This window comes from Euleptes europaea, chromosome 18, assembly GCF_029931775.1.
Source record: "Euleptes europaea isolate rEulEur1 chromosome 18, rEulEur1.hap1, whole genome shotgun sequence".
Taxonomy (NCBI): Eukaryota; Metazoa; Chordata; class Lepidosauria; order Squamata; family Sphaerodactylidae; genus Euleptes; species Euleptes europaea.
This window is the reverse complement of record NC_079329.1, coordinates 38,866,820-38,883,535: the sequence shown is the minus strand read 5'-3', so window position 1 is coordinate 38,883,535 and position 16,716 is coordinate 38,866,820. Positions and strand designations below refer to the sequence as shown.

Sequence of the window (16,716 nt, the reverse complement as noted above, 5' to 3'; positions counted from 1 at the left end):
CTTGTTCCATAGTGCTGACCTAGACTTTGCAGCATGGGTGGGGAACGTCGGGTCCGGGGGCCATTTAAGGCCCGCAAAATCATTTGGTCTGGCCCTTTGTGGGTCCTGGCAGATCTCTAGCTCAGAAGGATCTAGGACTGATGATCCACCCCCTCCCGCAGACAGGAACAGCCTCTATTCAAGGCAGATGTGAGTTTGTTTTGCTGAGAAAAGGAACATTCCCCCCCCCTTGTGGAAGAGTTGTTAGCTATGGAACTGCTAGGACTGCCCAAGAAACTAATTTTTAAGTTGATAATTTTGTATGGCCCACGAATGATGTTATAAATATCCAAATGGCCCTTGGCGGAAAAAAGGTTCCCCACCCCTGCTTTGCAGGATGAGATGGGGGGAGCTTTGCAAATCAATCCAGAAAATAATTGTTCTTTACTAGCACACATTTAGACACGTTCTTTGTGGGTTTTTTTTTTTAAAAGACCCACCCTCTGTTCTCATTTACAAAATCTTTCTTTTTGAAAGATGGTTCTTTACTTGCCGCAAGAGAGTCACCCAATGGCTGTTTGCAACCTTAACAGCTCTGTACTCTTCTAGCCACACCGTGTTGGTCTGGGAGTGAATTTTTGAATCCTGCTTTATATCAGGGAGAAAGAAATATTAGGTGAGCATTTTCAGTGACGTGCCAGTTTTCCACGTATGGGGAATGTTTGGTTCGAGGGAAGTTTCACACACACAATCCCCCCAAGAATAGAGTTTCAGTTTTGGGTTCTCGTTTGTAAAATGGGACAATTAATAGCTTACCAGGCAGGATGATTGTGTGGATTAAACTGAAGAAGAAGCATTCTGTCTGTTATGAAATAATTAATGATATAATTCCTATGAAATAATCAATGATATAATTGCTATGAAACAATTTATGATGCGGCCATAACAGTAAAGGCTGCAGAGAGATGTCTGTGTCTGTCCAGAAAATACCCTAAAAAAAGGCATGACAAAATGCAAGGAAGAAACTCTGGAGACAAGGAGAGCCTGACAGCTAACACATTGTAGTGTTCAGACCAAATTCTGGGAGACCCACGTTTAAATCCTCACTCTGCCATAAAGGTTGCTGAGTGAACTTGGGCTAGTCACACTGTCAGCATAACCTACCTCACAGGGTGTTGTGAGGATTGAATGGGGAAGGGAGAGAGCCCCTTAAGCCACCCGGAGCTTCCTGGAGGAAGGGCGGGATACAAATGCGCTAGATGGATCCTTGAAGAAGAGGACAGGCTGGTGCGTAACTCTTCCCCTTTTTAATTCTGAGGGAAAGATGATGTGTTCTCTCTTCCTTCTTCCCACCGCTAAGCTGGGTCCAGGAGTTCCTGAATGAAGAGAACAAGGGCCTGGACGTCCTGGTGGACTACCTGGCGTTTGCCCAGTGCTCCGTCACGTAAGTAGCTGTTGGAGCTTGGCCTGAAAGGGTGCATTGGGCGGGGGAGGGCCCCGGAGGGATTGCCACCATGCCAGGCGCAGCCACCATGTTTGTCTTTTGCTGTGGGCCCCAATCCAGCAGAGAATGCCTACCTGTGCCTAGTCACACACACATCCGCCCTCCTCTCCTCTTTTTTCCTGTTGTGGAGAAGTAAACCCTGCAGCACCTGATTTGGGTCAGAGCAGCTTTGAAATTCTTCCCAAAGTGAAGTAATTTTTAGACACTGGTGTAATCCTCTGGTTCACTGCCAGCGGTGAGGAATGCAGAGAAATCTGCTTTTTGAAGTCCTGTGGCTTTCCCCCCTTGAGCAACAGTTCTTGGGGCGAAAAACCCCAAAGGAGAAATCCAGTCATTGTTTCATTTTGAGTCTGATTTACTCAGCCGTTCCTGCTGTTAAACAGCCTCAGGGATGTTATGCAGTTGCATTTAATTAAATGCAGTGCAGTCCTGCCTGGGAGTCATCTCCTCTTGGCTGGTGAGGGCTGTTGGGGGCATTAAAACAGCCCCAGAGCAAGGAGAGCCAGGCAGCCCCCGTGGGGATGACGATGCCCCCAGCGGCTGCTCTGTGCAGGCCCCGTGGCGAGGATAACGGCAGGTGCAGATAAGGCCAGTCTCGCCTGGGCTGCAATGCCGCTCGACTCAGCTGACTGCTGACTGCTGGTGGCTCTCTAAGACAACCCTGCTGGCTGGAGCCAGGTTTCTGTTTCTACACATGACGTGCATGCCCCCCCTTTGCAGCCTCGGCCCTGCGAACTAGCCCGTTAACTTCTTCATGGCAAATTAAGAGTTATGCGGTGGTGTCCCCAATGCAGAGCTTTGCACTAAAGAGACTGCTCTCAAAATTCTGTACTAAAATAATCTATGCTGCTTCTGCTGCTCGGGGGTGGGGGGAAACCAGCAAGGAAACTCAAGCAAATGCTGGCTGCACATTTTCTTGCTTTTCTCCATAACCCTGAGAGCCAGGAGCGTGCTTTGTAAAAAAAATCCTCAAGGACGGGAATGCAGTTGGAATGGAAATCCTGTGCTGCATCGTAACGGAATGAGGTCAGGACCTTGGAGAGCTCCCCCTGCTTCAGACAGCCGCTAAGCCTGCCCGAGCACCAGTCTGGGAGTTCTGGGGGCCGGACCAGGAGCGGTGCCAGGGGCACGTAGAGCGGACCTGGAAGCCTTTTGGACTGTCCCGTCGAGGTGCCCCTAGCCTGAGCCCTGCTTTGCGCCACAATCTGTTTAAGCCTCTCTGCTGCCCTTTGCTCCATCCTCCCGATGACGTGCGCCTGTTTTTACGTATGTGGCTCCAGGTATGATATGGACAGCACAGACAATGGGAGCCCGGGGTCCGACAAGGGAAAAGCCCTGGACAGATCTGTGGAGGACCTCAGCAGAAGCAACTCCTCCTCCCCCACGCAGGGCTCCTCCAAAATGAGGCACCCGACTGTCAGGTAACAGAGTGAACACAGCCCTTTCCCCGTGGCTTTTGTTTAACGGGAGCTGGGGGGCGGCCGGCGGCCCATCCCCCAGTTCGAGGCTGTGCTGGAGCCAGTTCTGAGTTTCCTTTGCCAGTCCCTTTCTGTTCCTCCTCTCACCATTCCACCTGTCAAAAACCAAACCTGTTACAGCAGGTGGGTACGGGGTTCCTACCCGGTTTCCTTCCCAGCGGTCTGCTCCCTGCATCTCTTTGAGCTGGGCACAAGTATCTTTGAGCTGGGCACAAGTTATACTCTCAGCCAAGCTCTGTTTGGGCTGGGGTTATCATATAAATGAAATGTCTCAAAACAAAAAATGCATGAACTTTAGAAGCGCTCACAAGTTCAGTATCCCAGCTAAAAACATTGTGAACTTGGAAGCTGTTTTATTTAATGTAGCAAGTCAGCCATTCTGTTACCCTCTTCAAAATCTCAGGTGTTGAGCTCTGAGGGTGTGCCTTTCACAAGCACATGGGTTAGGTGGGGCTGCTTCCTTGTGCAAGAGGTTTTGCAACTGGAGCTAACAGTGGAAGGACAGTTTTCAGGGCAGATCCTCACAGTTGCATGTGGCAATTGGTAACATTAACAAAATCCAAATTTGTATGGGTTTTGAATCTGGAATTAATTTTTCAATACCTCAAGAAAACAATAAGGAAACAAAACAAGAAAGTGTTTGTTGTAGATGCTTTCCCTGTAACAATATAATTTATTTCAGTGGAACAGTGGTTTCCTCTGCATTTTCCATTGGTCACTGAAGAGGTAACCCATTTTTTAGCTGACTTTTCAGATGTTAAATGGAAAAGCAGCTTGCCTTGTGGAAGCAACTGCTTCCCACAGGAATGCAGGCAGACTTATTGGGCAGGAGCTCAATTTTAATTTGGAAGTCTTTCAAGCATCTTCCCACTTGTTGGCTGTCAGGTAAGCAACTATTGGGGCCTGTGAATGAGCGCTGGACTGGATTAGTAGTCGTCAGTGCTTCAAAGTTTGAGAAGTGCTCGGCTACACTGTCCACAATCCAGTTTCCACGTTTTCTCTTATGACTGCCCACCCTAAAAGTTGACTTTGAGGCCTGCTTGCATCAGCTGCTTTGCTTTCGACAAACAGCAGGCTCTGATTTTCTTTCCAGCCTTGCATTTTCTCTCTCTGCCTTGTCTCCTCCTCTTGTTCTAACCCGATGCTTCTTTTGCATGCTTCCCTTGGGACAACACTTCACGGTAGGTACCCAGCCTATTGCCCTTTCGGTATGGGTGGGGAAGAGGCACGGTGGTGGGGTAGGAGTCAGCCTGCTTCCATATAGGCTCAGAAATTTGAAGGTACTGTGGCTCAGTGGAGCAGATGTCCTATTATATCATTTGGGAGGGGCAGGAATGATATAATAGGACATCTGCTCCACTGAGCCACAGTACCTTCAAAAAGAGGACCATGTTTTTGATATAGCTGGCAAACCTTAAATTGAGGCAGCAGTCCGTATCTAATATGGAGGCCACACTGAGGGTGCCCTTTCCAAGTTTTGTTTATCCTTGACTGGTTTCCCTGGTGTGCATCCTGGCAGAGGGTGTTTTGTTGCATTTGCCCTCGAGATATTCCTCATAGACCCCATTGGGGAGGGGAGGGGCCTTGAGATTTGTAGCTGACTTTGCGAAATGCTGCTGTGGATAACCGCTGCCCTGCTGTTTAAGGTTTGCCTGGCCCTTCTGCGTGTGCTGAAGGCAGCTGACCAAAGGGGGCTCGCCCCTGTCTCCTGACCTGAGAGTCTCCATCCTCAGACTTTGTCCAAAGCCAGAAAGTCCAAAGAGGGAAGAACTCCAACTATGAGTTCATGAAACGATGTAGCATATAGGGTAGGATGCTCTCTTTGGCAGAAGGGTGGTAATGAGCCACAGTTATTTTGCTGGAATGGTTTGGGGCTTGTTTTTTAAGCCTTTTCTTGTGGTTCCATAAGTACCACCTTTCTCCCCACGGTTTGGGGGGGTGGAGGTGGGGGGAAGCATCTGCCTGAAGCGTCCTATTTTTCCCTCCTGTCCTGCAGGCTTCCAATCCTCCACCTCCTTCAGGTGTTGCCATTTGAACCAGCAGATTCAAACATTCTTTCAGCAAGGCCACCCCTGCGTCCCCTCCTCCAGCGCTCCCGGGTGCGAGCAGGACCCTAGGCCCAGGCCACCCGTCAACTCCTACTCCCCCCGGTGAGCCTCTCCCCCATTGATCCAGAACACGCACACAGGCCCCTGTGGATGCAGCCAGAGGGCACGGAGCAGGCTTGGCGTGGTGGGGGCATGCTCTCCCCTCCTAAGCTTTGGCGCTTTGGCAGCTGGAGAAAACAATCCCACACTCCGCAGTCCTAAAATCTAAACTCTGAGATTGGAATGAGTTGTGTAAAAGCAGGGGTGCTTGCAAGAACTTGCATGCTTAAGTTTTGGTTGCACGAGAACTTTGGGGCATTGTTTGGAATTTTTGTCTTTGCTCCAGTTTGCTTGTTTTTAGTCATATAAAAAAGGCGTTGGGAGAAAGCCCTGGTGCACAAAGGCCATGGGTTGTGGAGAGGTCCCAAGGGAGGGGGAATCCTGGCCTCTGAAGCCACCCCCATGTTTTGCACATCTCCAGCTTTAAGAGAAATGACCGATATCTGTGTCAGCTCCCCCCTCCCAAACCACGAGGTCTAGAAACCTTTTCGTAGGTTCTCAGAATCTCAACAGATATTCCACATGACTGGCCACATCCAGTGTTCTGCCAGGTTAATTTGTAGAACTGTTAAATGTTACCCTTCCCATGATACGTTAACCCTTTTCTGGAGCCACCTGCCATGGCCTGCAGGCCTGCCCTCCTCCTCCCAGACTCTCTGCTAGGGGGATGGGGATGATGATGACTATTTATTACATGACGGCCTTCCATAAATCAACTAGAGCAGGGGTGTCAGACGTAAGGCCTGCGGGCTGGATCTGGCCCCTGGAGAGATCCAGCCTGTGAGCCAGCCGAGGCAGCCACCCCACCCTCCACTCTCGATCTGGGCTGGCGAGGCATGGCCCGGCCTGACCAAGCGGCATTTATGTCATATTGGGCCCTTATAACAATTGAGTTTGACACCCCTGGACTAGAGAGTCTCCTAGATAGTATCTGAGGTGGTGACTTAGAAGCTGAAAGCGATTTTTTTTTGTTTTGTATTCCTGCTGCCTGGCTGGAACCTCACCTCCCACACCTCCCGTACCCCAAGCCCTAGTTTGTGTGTTGCTGTGCTGGGTAGTGATTCACATCTCTCATCTTGCCATTTTTTTCTTTCTTCTTCAATTTATTTGTTCCTCAGGCTCAATCTGGCCCACAGCAGGAAGGCCCTGCGCAACTCGCGCATCGTCAGCCAGAAGGACGACGTTCATGTCTGCATCATGTGCCTCCGTGCCATCATGAATTATCAGGTGATGGAAATAATGCTGAGCTGGTGCACAGGGTTGGGGAAAGGGGGTACAGAGGGCCATGAAAATGCTTCGTGCTTCCTCCCCCGCACCTCCACTTAACACTACTGTACCGGGGACTGCCTTTGGGAGTCAAGCTCCCCAAGTAGCATGTAAAGCTGCCCATGGAAATGCTGAGGGGAGAGATCGGAGAAGCTGAGTGACAATCGTGTGGCGTAGAAACCCATGAAGCTGCTTTCCATTGATGGACCATTCGTCCATCTCGGCCTGGTATTGTGTGCTCTGACTGGAAGCGCTTGTGCAGGATTTCAGGGAGCGCCGTCTGCATTGTGGCACCTTCGGCACTCTGCATCTTGGAGACAGCAGAGTCTGAACTCGGAACCTTGCAAAGCAGGCTTTCTTCCCCAGAGCTTTTGTTGAAAAATCGAGGCTATGGATCATTTGATTATGGCTATGTGAAAGTCAATTAAGGCACACACACGCAATGAACAGACAAAGTCCTTTGTCTTAATAAAACAAACTTTACTCACTATAAAAATAGGGTAGGGAAACTGGAAGTTTAAACAATAAATCCTTACTACATTTCTAGTTTCCTAAACTTGCCAGAAAAGCTGGCAGGAATCTAAACTTAGTCACATGGCATCTCTAAAAGACAGAAATGCTCCATCCTCTCTGTTTGAGATCCAAAAAGAAACTGCTACTGCTCTTTCTACTTAGACAAAGAAAAGAGCAGTAATATGCAAATTATTAGTACGTGACTAAACACATGTTTACAACTAATTCTCACTGACCAATAGCTAATTGACACATTGGAGATTACATCACCTTCTTGAACTGGTTAACATCAATACAATCAATTTAACCCTTGGCTGTCTGACATATAACAAAGCTCGCTATACCCAACAGCTTTGGGTTGTGGCCCTACCCCGTAAAGTGGGGATTCATGAGTATGCCTCGAGTAACGTTTCAACCATAATGGAAAACAAATGCAAGGTAGAATTCTTAAGTGCATTTTTTGAAATTTGAGTTTGGTTGCCAGATATTTACATTCTTTTTTGTATGAACTCTTGCACAGCATTTCCTATTATGGGTGTAGTTTTAGATGTAGGGATTTGGTGGGAAGGAGGCAGACCAGATGTAAGATGATGATTTCAGTAACCCTGAAAACAGAATTTCTAAAAAATTAACATTTAAACACTTGAGCATTCGGATCCAAGTGCTGACAGTTCTTTTGGCTGTACTGTTTGGACGGCTGAAGGACAACCACCAGAGCCAACCGAGCAGGAATTGCTCCTTACAATTAACTAAGCTGTTCGTGTGGGTGCTTACTTGTAATTTCAAGGAAATCTTACCTTTTTTACAAGACAGTGGAATTCAAGTAATTTTCAGTTTTGAAGGGGATCATAGTCTGTATGAGGGGTGGGATCCAGGTGTTAATTACGAACAGATGTGGTTTGGAAGAAGCTTTTCCTCTCATGGCACACACACACCTCTTGTCCCATCTGGTTTAAAAGGTTTGGTGCATTTCTGGAGTAATACAAACAGTAGTCTGATCAGACATGGAACTGGGATGAGTGTGCACACCCTCTTCCAAACTGTCCTTGGCACACCAAAAATTCTGTTGGGTTGGACCCAGCAGTTGTTTCCCAGCAGAAGGTTTTTGCTGATTCCACCCTTCAATTACAGACCCACAAGTTTCCCTTCATAATATTCCTGAGCCCCCCGCCCCCCATTGCTCAGGGGCAACCTTCTGAGGAGCTCCATGGGCTGCAACAGAAGGTGGAAAGCAGTAAAGTAGCATTCTGCTGGCGGAAGTGCCTCCCATTGGCAGAGAATTACTGCTGGGTCTGACCCACTGTCTGTCTCCAGCCTCAGGCAGGAGGAGCTGCTCTTTGGCTGTGAGTTGTGTGGAAGCAGCTGGCTGCCCCAGTGGTGAAAATGGCAAGACTCTGCTTGAGGAACAGTTGATGTTCTGTCCCTTGGAGGAACAAGAGAGGCACCCGTGATTGCCCACAACTTCAACCCTCACCCTTCCCTCGTTTCTTTTGCTAACACCATCTCTCTCCCTCCCCACAGTCTGGGTTCAGCCTTGTGATGAACCACCCTGCCTGTGTCAACGAGATCACATTGAGCCTCAACAATAAGAGCCCCAGGTAAGGATTTGGAACTCCCTCTTCGGATATTCTCCTTCCCCTCCATTTTTATAATGTTTAATTTCTAAAGGCCATGTCAACGCCATGGCCTGTTGCCTAAAAAGCCGTGGTCCCTTAATCCTGGATCCTGAGCGGGAGGGAAGCTCTGGGGTGGACAGGGAGGGGGAAATTGCCCTCCGCACATTTTCAGGGACACCCTTTCACTACTTCATACATCCCAAGAAACTTGAATGCTGTCACTGTAATAAGATCCGTGGCTAAAGCCTGTATTAAATTAAGCCCAGTTCAGCCATTCCAGCCTGGTTTTTTTCTGAGCTATGGTTAAATTCCAGGCATCCCCCAAATTTGATTCTTCCACCAGCCAAGCAACTGGACTCCCTCTGGGACTTCAGCCATCCACATCTGCCCTGTAACACATTCACACGCCCTCGTTCTGCATCTTGCCGATTCAGGATGCCTGCTTCCCGGCAGTCCCCACGACCCCCCTCTCCTGTCCCAGCGGGGTCTCTCTTCAGCCTGCCCCTGAATGTCCAGTGCTGAGTGCAAAAAATGGGGCCGCCGGCCACTTACGTGCTTTCCTTCTCTGCTGCCCCTGGCCGACCATCAAGGACTGGGCCAGTTCTCTGGCCAAGCTAGCCAGGCAACTGCTTGGGGTGGCACCATGAGACAGGCACAGGTGCGCTGCAGGGGCTCCATTCTCTGCCATCAGTTGGCATGGGAGGTGACTAGCAACCCTTCCTGGGCCGGTGCTGCCCCCAGCCGGGTCCCTGCAGCAATGCCATCGGTGCAAGCCCTGGAGGGGAAGGGGCACCTTGCTTGGAACAACCAGGGACCTCGAGCCAGCCCGGATTACTGGAGGCAGAATGCTAAGTGGCAGAGTGGACTTCGAGCCTAACCTGGGTGTGCCCTTACTCTCGAACAGCCTCCCTTGCTGTGGCTGCAGGTGATTTGGGGGTTGTCTTCACCCCTCCTTTTCTTAGCCCCTTTGTGGTCTCTATCCCTAGTCCCCTTGGCCTGCTAACTTTGTTTAGTCCACATCCAAACACCACCACGTTAACTGTCAGGACGAAAAATGCTGTTTAGCCCAACCCCCCTCTTTGGATGGCCGCGCTCCCATCTGCCACAGAAAGGTCCGCCTGCAGGGACACAACATCCAGAAGACTCGAGCCAATAAGCCAAGCTTCAGACCCTCTCAAGGGGCTCTCCTTGGCACCTCACCACGGTCCAAGCTTCCTGCCTCCCTCTGGTCCCCCCTGCTCTTCCAAGTGCAGCCTCCTCTTGGGGAGACCTTCCCGCTCAGCGCCCTTCCTCTTCTCCTCGCTGCAGGACCAAAGCTCTCGTCCTGGAGCTGCTGGCCGCCGTTTGCTTAGTCCGAGGAGGACACGACATCATCCTGGCTGCCTTCGACAACTTCAGAGAGGTCTGTGCGCTGTGGGCCCCGGGTTTTGTTGTGCTGGCTGCTGCTACCGTGGCAAACTGCTGTGAGAAACAAACATGTTACATCAGGACAGGCTCCTGAGAGCCCAAAGCAGAAGCTGCCCGCTGTGTCTCTGCATGTTCTCTTGCTCCTTCCACTGGGAGAAGATAACTAGATCACTCCCAATACAGAGACATTGCAGAAGCACCCTCAGAGCAGTGACTAACGCAGAAACCTTCTCCAAGGACTTCTTCCTTTTAAACACTCAGTAAATTTTTATGAGCACAAAAGAAAGGTATTGCCTTCCATTTTAATTCAGCAAACAAACCAAACAGTGTCTTGGCATCAGATATCTGGGCGTCACGGGGGCCTCGGGGCCGCCGCGCAAAGGCTGCGAGGTGAAAGCAAGAGCGCTGTCCATTTTGCTGCGATAAGAATTAAAGCTGAGATTTTTCAGGACTTCCATATTTTTGCTTCAAACTGGAGTGCAGTTTTATGCAAAAGGAAATGGTTCTTAGAAACTGGAGCTGAAGGGAATTCTTTCTTTGCAGTACGTGTGTGAGTGGTAGAAAGGGAATGCACCTGTTCCTTCGTAACTCCTTACAGGAGTCCCTTGAGAGGTTGTAGAACCCTGTGGGAATGAGATGAGCTGGGCAAATCAGTAGGAAGGGCAGGGAAACCCACCCCTGCAGCCTTCCTGCTGTCACCTGTAAATTGACACAGGGAGATCGGACAAAGAGCCTTGCTTGTGTTACAGGAGATGCCATTTGCCCAGGGAGCAGGCGGTTTGCCTCACAGCCTTCGGGAGGGAGGAAATCGGATCCAGGCACAAACGTTATCTCTTTCCCAACACGGTTGAGCAAACTGGGCCTTGGGAGCAAGGAGGGAGCCTGTTGGCATGAATTCTGTTTTCATGAGAGGAAGTCTACTCAGTCCTTTGCTCCGCTTCCTCTGCTTGTCCTCATGCCTTTCTTGCAACATCTAGGACTTATCATTTTGCAGATTGGTTTGCTAGCTTTGTATTTGTTCTTGCCTACTGCACTCTGTGAGGAAGGCTATTCTCACCCCCATTTTACACTTGGGAATTGAGGCCACAACACAGCCAAGGCTGCGAGTACACCCGCCCCAACGCCTCGGTTCTCAAAGGGGCACAGCACCCCAGCTCTTCCCTGTCCTACACACTTTAGCAGTCAAACTGGCCTCTGTGTACCTAATAATTACAGTTTCTACTAATTTGCCTGGGACAGACATTAGGCTAACTGGCCTTTAATTTCCTTTAATGAGGAAAGAGGACAAAGGTAGAGGACATGGCAATATAGAGGAAGGTGACACGTACAGTAAACAGTGCAATAGACTACATTACTATCCCTTATAGAAGCCACAAGTATAAAATGTAGCAAAGTTAAATATGAGCAGCCAGTGTGATGCAGCGACAAAAAAAGCTAATGCGATCTTGGGGTGCATCAACAGAGGCATAACATCCAAATCGCAAGATGTCATAGTTCTGCTGTACATTGCATTGGTCAGGCTGCACCTGGAGTACTGTGTGCAGTTCTGGAGGCCCCACTTCAAAAAGGATGTGGACAGAATGGAGTGGGCTGCTGAGGAGAGCACTGAGGATGATCAGGGGCCTGGAGACCAAGCCCTGTGAGGAAAGGCTGAGGGAGTTGGGAATGTTCAGCCTGGAGAAGAGGAGGTTGAGGGGGGGGGGACATGATTGCTCTCTTTATTTGAAGGGCTGTCACTTAGAGGAGGGCAGGGAGCCATTCCTGTTGGCAGCAGAGGACAGGACTCTCAATAATGGGTTTAAATTGTGGGCAGAAAGGTACTGGTTGGATATTAGGAAAACATTTTTACAGTAAGAGTTGTTCAGCAGTGGAATCCGCTACCTAGGGAGGTGGTGAGCTCCCCCTCACTGGCAGTCTTTAAGCAGAGACTGGACAAGCATTTGTCAGGGATGCTCTAGGCTGATCCTGCATTGAGCAGGGGGTTGGACTAAATGGCCCCTTCCAACTCTATGATACTTCTTTGGAGCAGAGAACATCTGCACTGATGCAAACTATTTAGCAAGTTTATTCCTTTTTTGCTTCTTTGTCTGCTGCTTGTTTGCACCTTGCACGCAGTGGCCTTGTGCTAGCAGCAAATTCTTCTAAGGGTATCATCTTATCTTGGGTGAAACATTCATCTCCATGCAGGGCTCTGAGTGAATCACAGGTGGGAGCCGGCCAAAGTAGAGGCGGCCGTCTCCTGGGGAAGCTGCCCATTCCTCTCCCCCCTCCCCTTCCAATCCAGCTGTCTCTTTTAGATCAAATGTCATAGGCGGAACCTCTGGCTGGCAGCAGGGGTGGTAATCTGAGTGGTAACGGGTGACGTCTCAAGCTGGCAGGGGGACTTTAGTATGCAGTGCTGTGTAATACCATACAAACAGGCATGCCCGTAGTGTGTACACTTCCATGTTTTGCCAAAGCGAAACACCAACAAAAAATAATCCCAACGTTCGACTTTGCGTAGTCAAGGAACAGTGTTGCTAATGTGAACTGAGTTTAAATGCCTCTAACTGCATTTGTTCACATCCATCCTGTTTTTTCCTGGCTTCTCTCCCCTCCCCCTTTCAAACGTTAGGGTGCCTCTCTGTTTTTCTTTCATCTTGTCTGGTTTCCCTTTCAAAACCAAGCACCAGAGAGTCTTTGTAGTCTACAGACATTAACTCCAATTATTATTGGCAAAATAGATATCCTGGATACTGGACTTGAACCAGGGCAGCCAGGTGTCTAACCGCCATTCGGCTAGGAAGCTCGCTGGATGACCTTGGGTCTCTTGGCCTAACCTACCACACAGGGTTGTAGTGAAGATAACACAACTACTTCTCCTTGGAAGGAGGAGGAGATAAAAGCATGATAAAACAAATACATCTCGAAATTAGGGGTATGATGCGTGCTTTTTTGGTCCTGCTATTAATGTGGGATGGAAAGCAGAAGAGACCCATCTCTAAATTGAAATTGGGCTGTAGTTTCACTTTTTCAGTTTCACTTTTTCACCCAAACCCTGGCTGTGGACTGGAGCTTCCAGAACTGGTCCAAGCTATTTTGTCACCCCAAGCGGGGCATATCCATGACCTCCGGGGCCTGCACTGCTGCCCTCTAGGTCCAACCCAGGCACCCACAGTGACAGGTGACTCCAGTCACCTCCTGTGCCCCTGATGGCAGGTAACTGGCCTCCTTGTCCCCCTGACTGTACTCCCCACCCCCGCAATCGCTAGGGTGCTTGGCTGGACGACCAGCCCTTGCATGGGGCCCAGAACCATGGAAGGCACCTGAGAAGGGTCTACTTTGCTGTCTTCTTACTTACGCGAATAAATGGTGCTTTCATCAAAAGGCAGGTGAACATCACACATCAGAAACTGGCCCAACAGCCAAAGGATCCTGGGGTTTATGGGGAAGGGATTGCTTAAAATTCTTAGTGGTGGACTCTAATCTTAGGAATCGGGTTCAATTCCCCGCTCCTCCACACGAAACCTGCTGGGTGACCTTGGGCCAGTCACAGTTCTCTGAGAACTCTCTGAGCCCACGTGGTGGCAGGCAATGGCAAACCACCTCCAAACGCCTCTTGCCTTGAAAACTCTACGAAGTCGGCATAAGTCAGCTATGAATTGATGGCACACACACACACACACACACACACACACACACACACACACACACACAGTTCCCTTGAGGAACCCATCGCCATTTTTCAAGGCAGTGCTGGGACTTGAAGTCTGGAGGAAGGGAAACAGTTCCGATGAGTTTGGCAGGCAGGTGAACTGGCAAGTAGCTGGGAAAGCCACCTGGGAAACCTGTGAGAAGGGCAGCTAAGCAGATGGGAAGTAGCCCGGACAGGGTTTTTTTTTAGCCATGAGTTCCTTGGAGTCAAAGCCTTTCTAGCTGGGATCCCATTGGCCCAACATGTCAGCTGACTCCTGCTGTGTGGCAATACCTCCCTCTGCAGTGCTGTTGTGTAGGCATGGAAGACCAAAGGCCAGCAGTTGCGATAGTGCAGAGAGTAAAATTCTTGGGTCTGGCATCCCCAGTTTGAGACTTCTGGTGTTGCACAAGTGGTTCCAAGTTAGTGGTGTCAGCCTAGGTCCTCAGTGCCTAATGAAACTGGTGCTTTCTCTTTCTCTCCCTACAGGTCTGTGGTGAAAAGAACCACTTTGAGAAGCTGATGGAATATTTCCGAAATGAAGACAGCAACATAGATTTCATGGTAACATAAGGGGTGGAGAAGGGCTTGGCTTCATGCTCCCACCATCACTGGGAATTTTCTAATGCACCGCTGTACATGTGCATGAACATTGCGGAGCCACTGAAGCACCGAATTGTTTATTACGGTCAAAGACCAGCACAAAAATAGATACAGTACCAGAAATGGGCTGTTCCTTTGTGGTAGAGTATCTGCTTTGTATGCTGTAAGTCCCAGGTTCAACCTCCGGCATCTCCAGTTTAAAAGGATCACGTCTTCAGAGATTTGAAAGACCCCTGCCTGAGACCCTGGAGAGCCACTGCCGGTCACAGTAGACAGTGCTGACCTTGATGGACCAAGGGTCTGACTCGGGTACAGGGGCCACTTCACGAATGTTCAATAAAACACAGATTTTGAAAGCCAACTGAACAGCACTACAAAGAAGTAGGTTCAGGATCCTGGAAGGATGCGTTCAGGCACTAAATTATAATTCATGTCAGTAAGTGAATGACAAGACTGAGATGCTTAAGAGTCTTCCATCAACTGTTTTGGCTTCTGCCTTCTTTAGTACAAGTTGTTTTTTAGCTAAACACTTAAACCTGTCAGCTTTGTTGTCCTCAAATTTGTATGAAACAATTGCAGGCAAAGGGGCGAGTGAAGACCAGTCAACAAATTTCATGGAATGAAATCCTGTAGAAATCCATCTCTGCAAACCAAAAAAGGAAGAAAGGCGACAGGTGACAGCTTTATTGTCTTGTAAAGCCCCTACGCGGTTCTCTGTACAAGCCTCGTCAGGGGGATTAGAGTTTCTAAAGGAGGCTTGTACAGTGAAACGAGGCTTGTACAGTGAAACGCGTAGGGGCTTTACAAGACAATAAAGCTGTCACCTGTCACCTTTCTTCCTTTTTTGGTTTGCTGGCACGTTGCTAGATTAGCCCTGTTTTTCTTTTGCTTTCGAACCCAGTCTCTGCCATGGTGGCCCCTAAGCATCAAAAGCCAGGCCAAAAAAACCTGGAACAGGAGGTGGTGAAATCCCCATGTCCTGTTTCTTCTGCCCTTTCTCCAGGTGGCTTGCATGCAGTTCATCAATATTGTGGTGCATTCGGTGGAGAACATGAACTTCCGTGTCTTCTTGCAGTATGAGTTCACGCAGCTGGGGCTGGATGAATACCTAGAGGTGAGAAGGAGGCTCCTGGCTCCTTCACATGTGGGAGGTGGATGGATCCATATTCAGCTGATGTTAGCTATCAAATGATTCTTCATTTCTACAACATGGTATAGTGGTTAAGAGCAGTGGTTTGGAGCAGTGGACTCTGATCTGGTAAACTGGGTTGGTTTCCCCACTCCTACACCTGAAGCCAGCTGGGTGACCTTGGGCTACTCACACTCTCTCAACCCCACATCCCCCCCTTGGTGTCTGTTGTGGGGAGGGGAAGATGATTAAAAGCTGGTTTGATTTTCCCTTAAGTGGTAGAGAAAGTCGGCATATAAAAACCAACTCTTCTTCTTCTCCTTTCATCCTTATGTTTCTGAGAGGCGCTTTCCATCTGTGGGGTGCACACGTGTGGGCGAGATTTGGTACATCCATAACTGTCTTTTAAACTGGGGGGGGGGGGGCGGCGATTTCTGTAGCATGTCCTTTAACTGGCTTAATGGTGATATCGATTGACATGGAATTTCATGAGAATTCTTTTTCATCTTGAGTATCATCGGGTCAACATGTCCAAAGACAATAATAATAGCAGGAAGGGCTGGGGCATGGTCCCAGGGTGTGGTCGGAGGGCACAGGATGCAGCTGCCTGGCAAAGCAAAGTCGAGTCGGGTAATTAGCTGGGGGCCTCCTGAGAGCCCTGTGGGTGCCACCCTGAATTTCATGATGGAAGCAGGATAGAAATGTAGTAAGTAAATAAATAAGAGCGAGGTCCTCAAATAATTCCATGCATTTGGCAACCACCAACAGCACACAGGTATCAGTGGTAGAGCATTGGCTTTGCATGCCCAAGGTGCCAGGTCCAATCCCCGACATTTACTATTAAAAAAAAAGGGAAATATCAGGGAGTGGGTGATGTGAAAGACCCTGAGACCCTGGAGAGCCACTGCCAGTCACAGTAGACCAGACTGACCTTGATAGACCAAGGATCGGACTTGGTAGAAGGCAGCTCAGGTGTACAGGATTTGGGAGATGCTTTCCTCCTGGTAAATCTGCAGAAACAATAAGGGGTGTGCCCCTCTCCTTCCCCCCACCCCCATGCCTACTACCACTGACCGTGGGATAGCAAAGAATTCAAGGGCCTGTGTGATGTATATCTGAGTGATGGCATTTGCTGCAGGCTGTAAGATCTGCACGCTTCAAATGCAGGTTCCAATCCCTGCACAGCCGTGCAGCTCATCTGCGGCCCTTGGGCCTGTCATTGTGTCTCAGCTTGACTGCCTTTGTAAGGCGGTTGTGAGGACAAAATCCCCACATACGTTTCTCCCAAGCCTGTTAAGAAAAAACGGTGTTTCAAATGTGATAGGTAAATGATTACAAACATCCCTTTGTTATTTATGCATCTGTTTCAGTGCTGGAAAATATTTTGATCAACCAATTTCC

The 16,716-nt window shown here is 49.2% G+C and overlaps 1 protein-coding gene across 1 annotated transcript in view; it reads left to right on the top strand.

Moving 5' to 3' along the window:
- The window catches only part of FMNL1 (formin like 1), a 91,876-nt gene that overhangs the window by 52,613 nt on the left and 22,547 nt on the right, over positions 1-16,716 (top strand). The window contains 8 exon segments of the mRNA XM_056863320.1: positions 1,340-1,423; positions 2,764-2,904; positions 4,983-5,111; positions 6,227-6,335; positions 8,409-8,485; positions 9,812-9,905; positions 14,073-14,147; positions 15,190-15,300. Coding sequence (XP_056719298.1) covers positions 1,340-1,423; positions 2,764-2,904; positions 4,983-5,111; positions 6,227-6,335; positions 8,409-8,485; positions 9,812-9,905; positions 14,073-14,147; positions 15,190-15,300 — 820 coding nt within the window.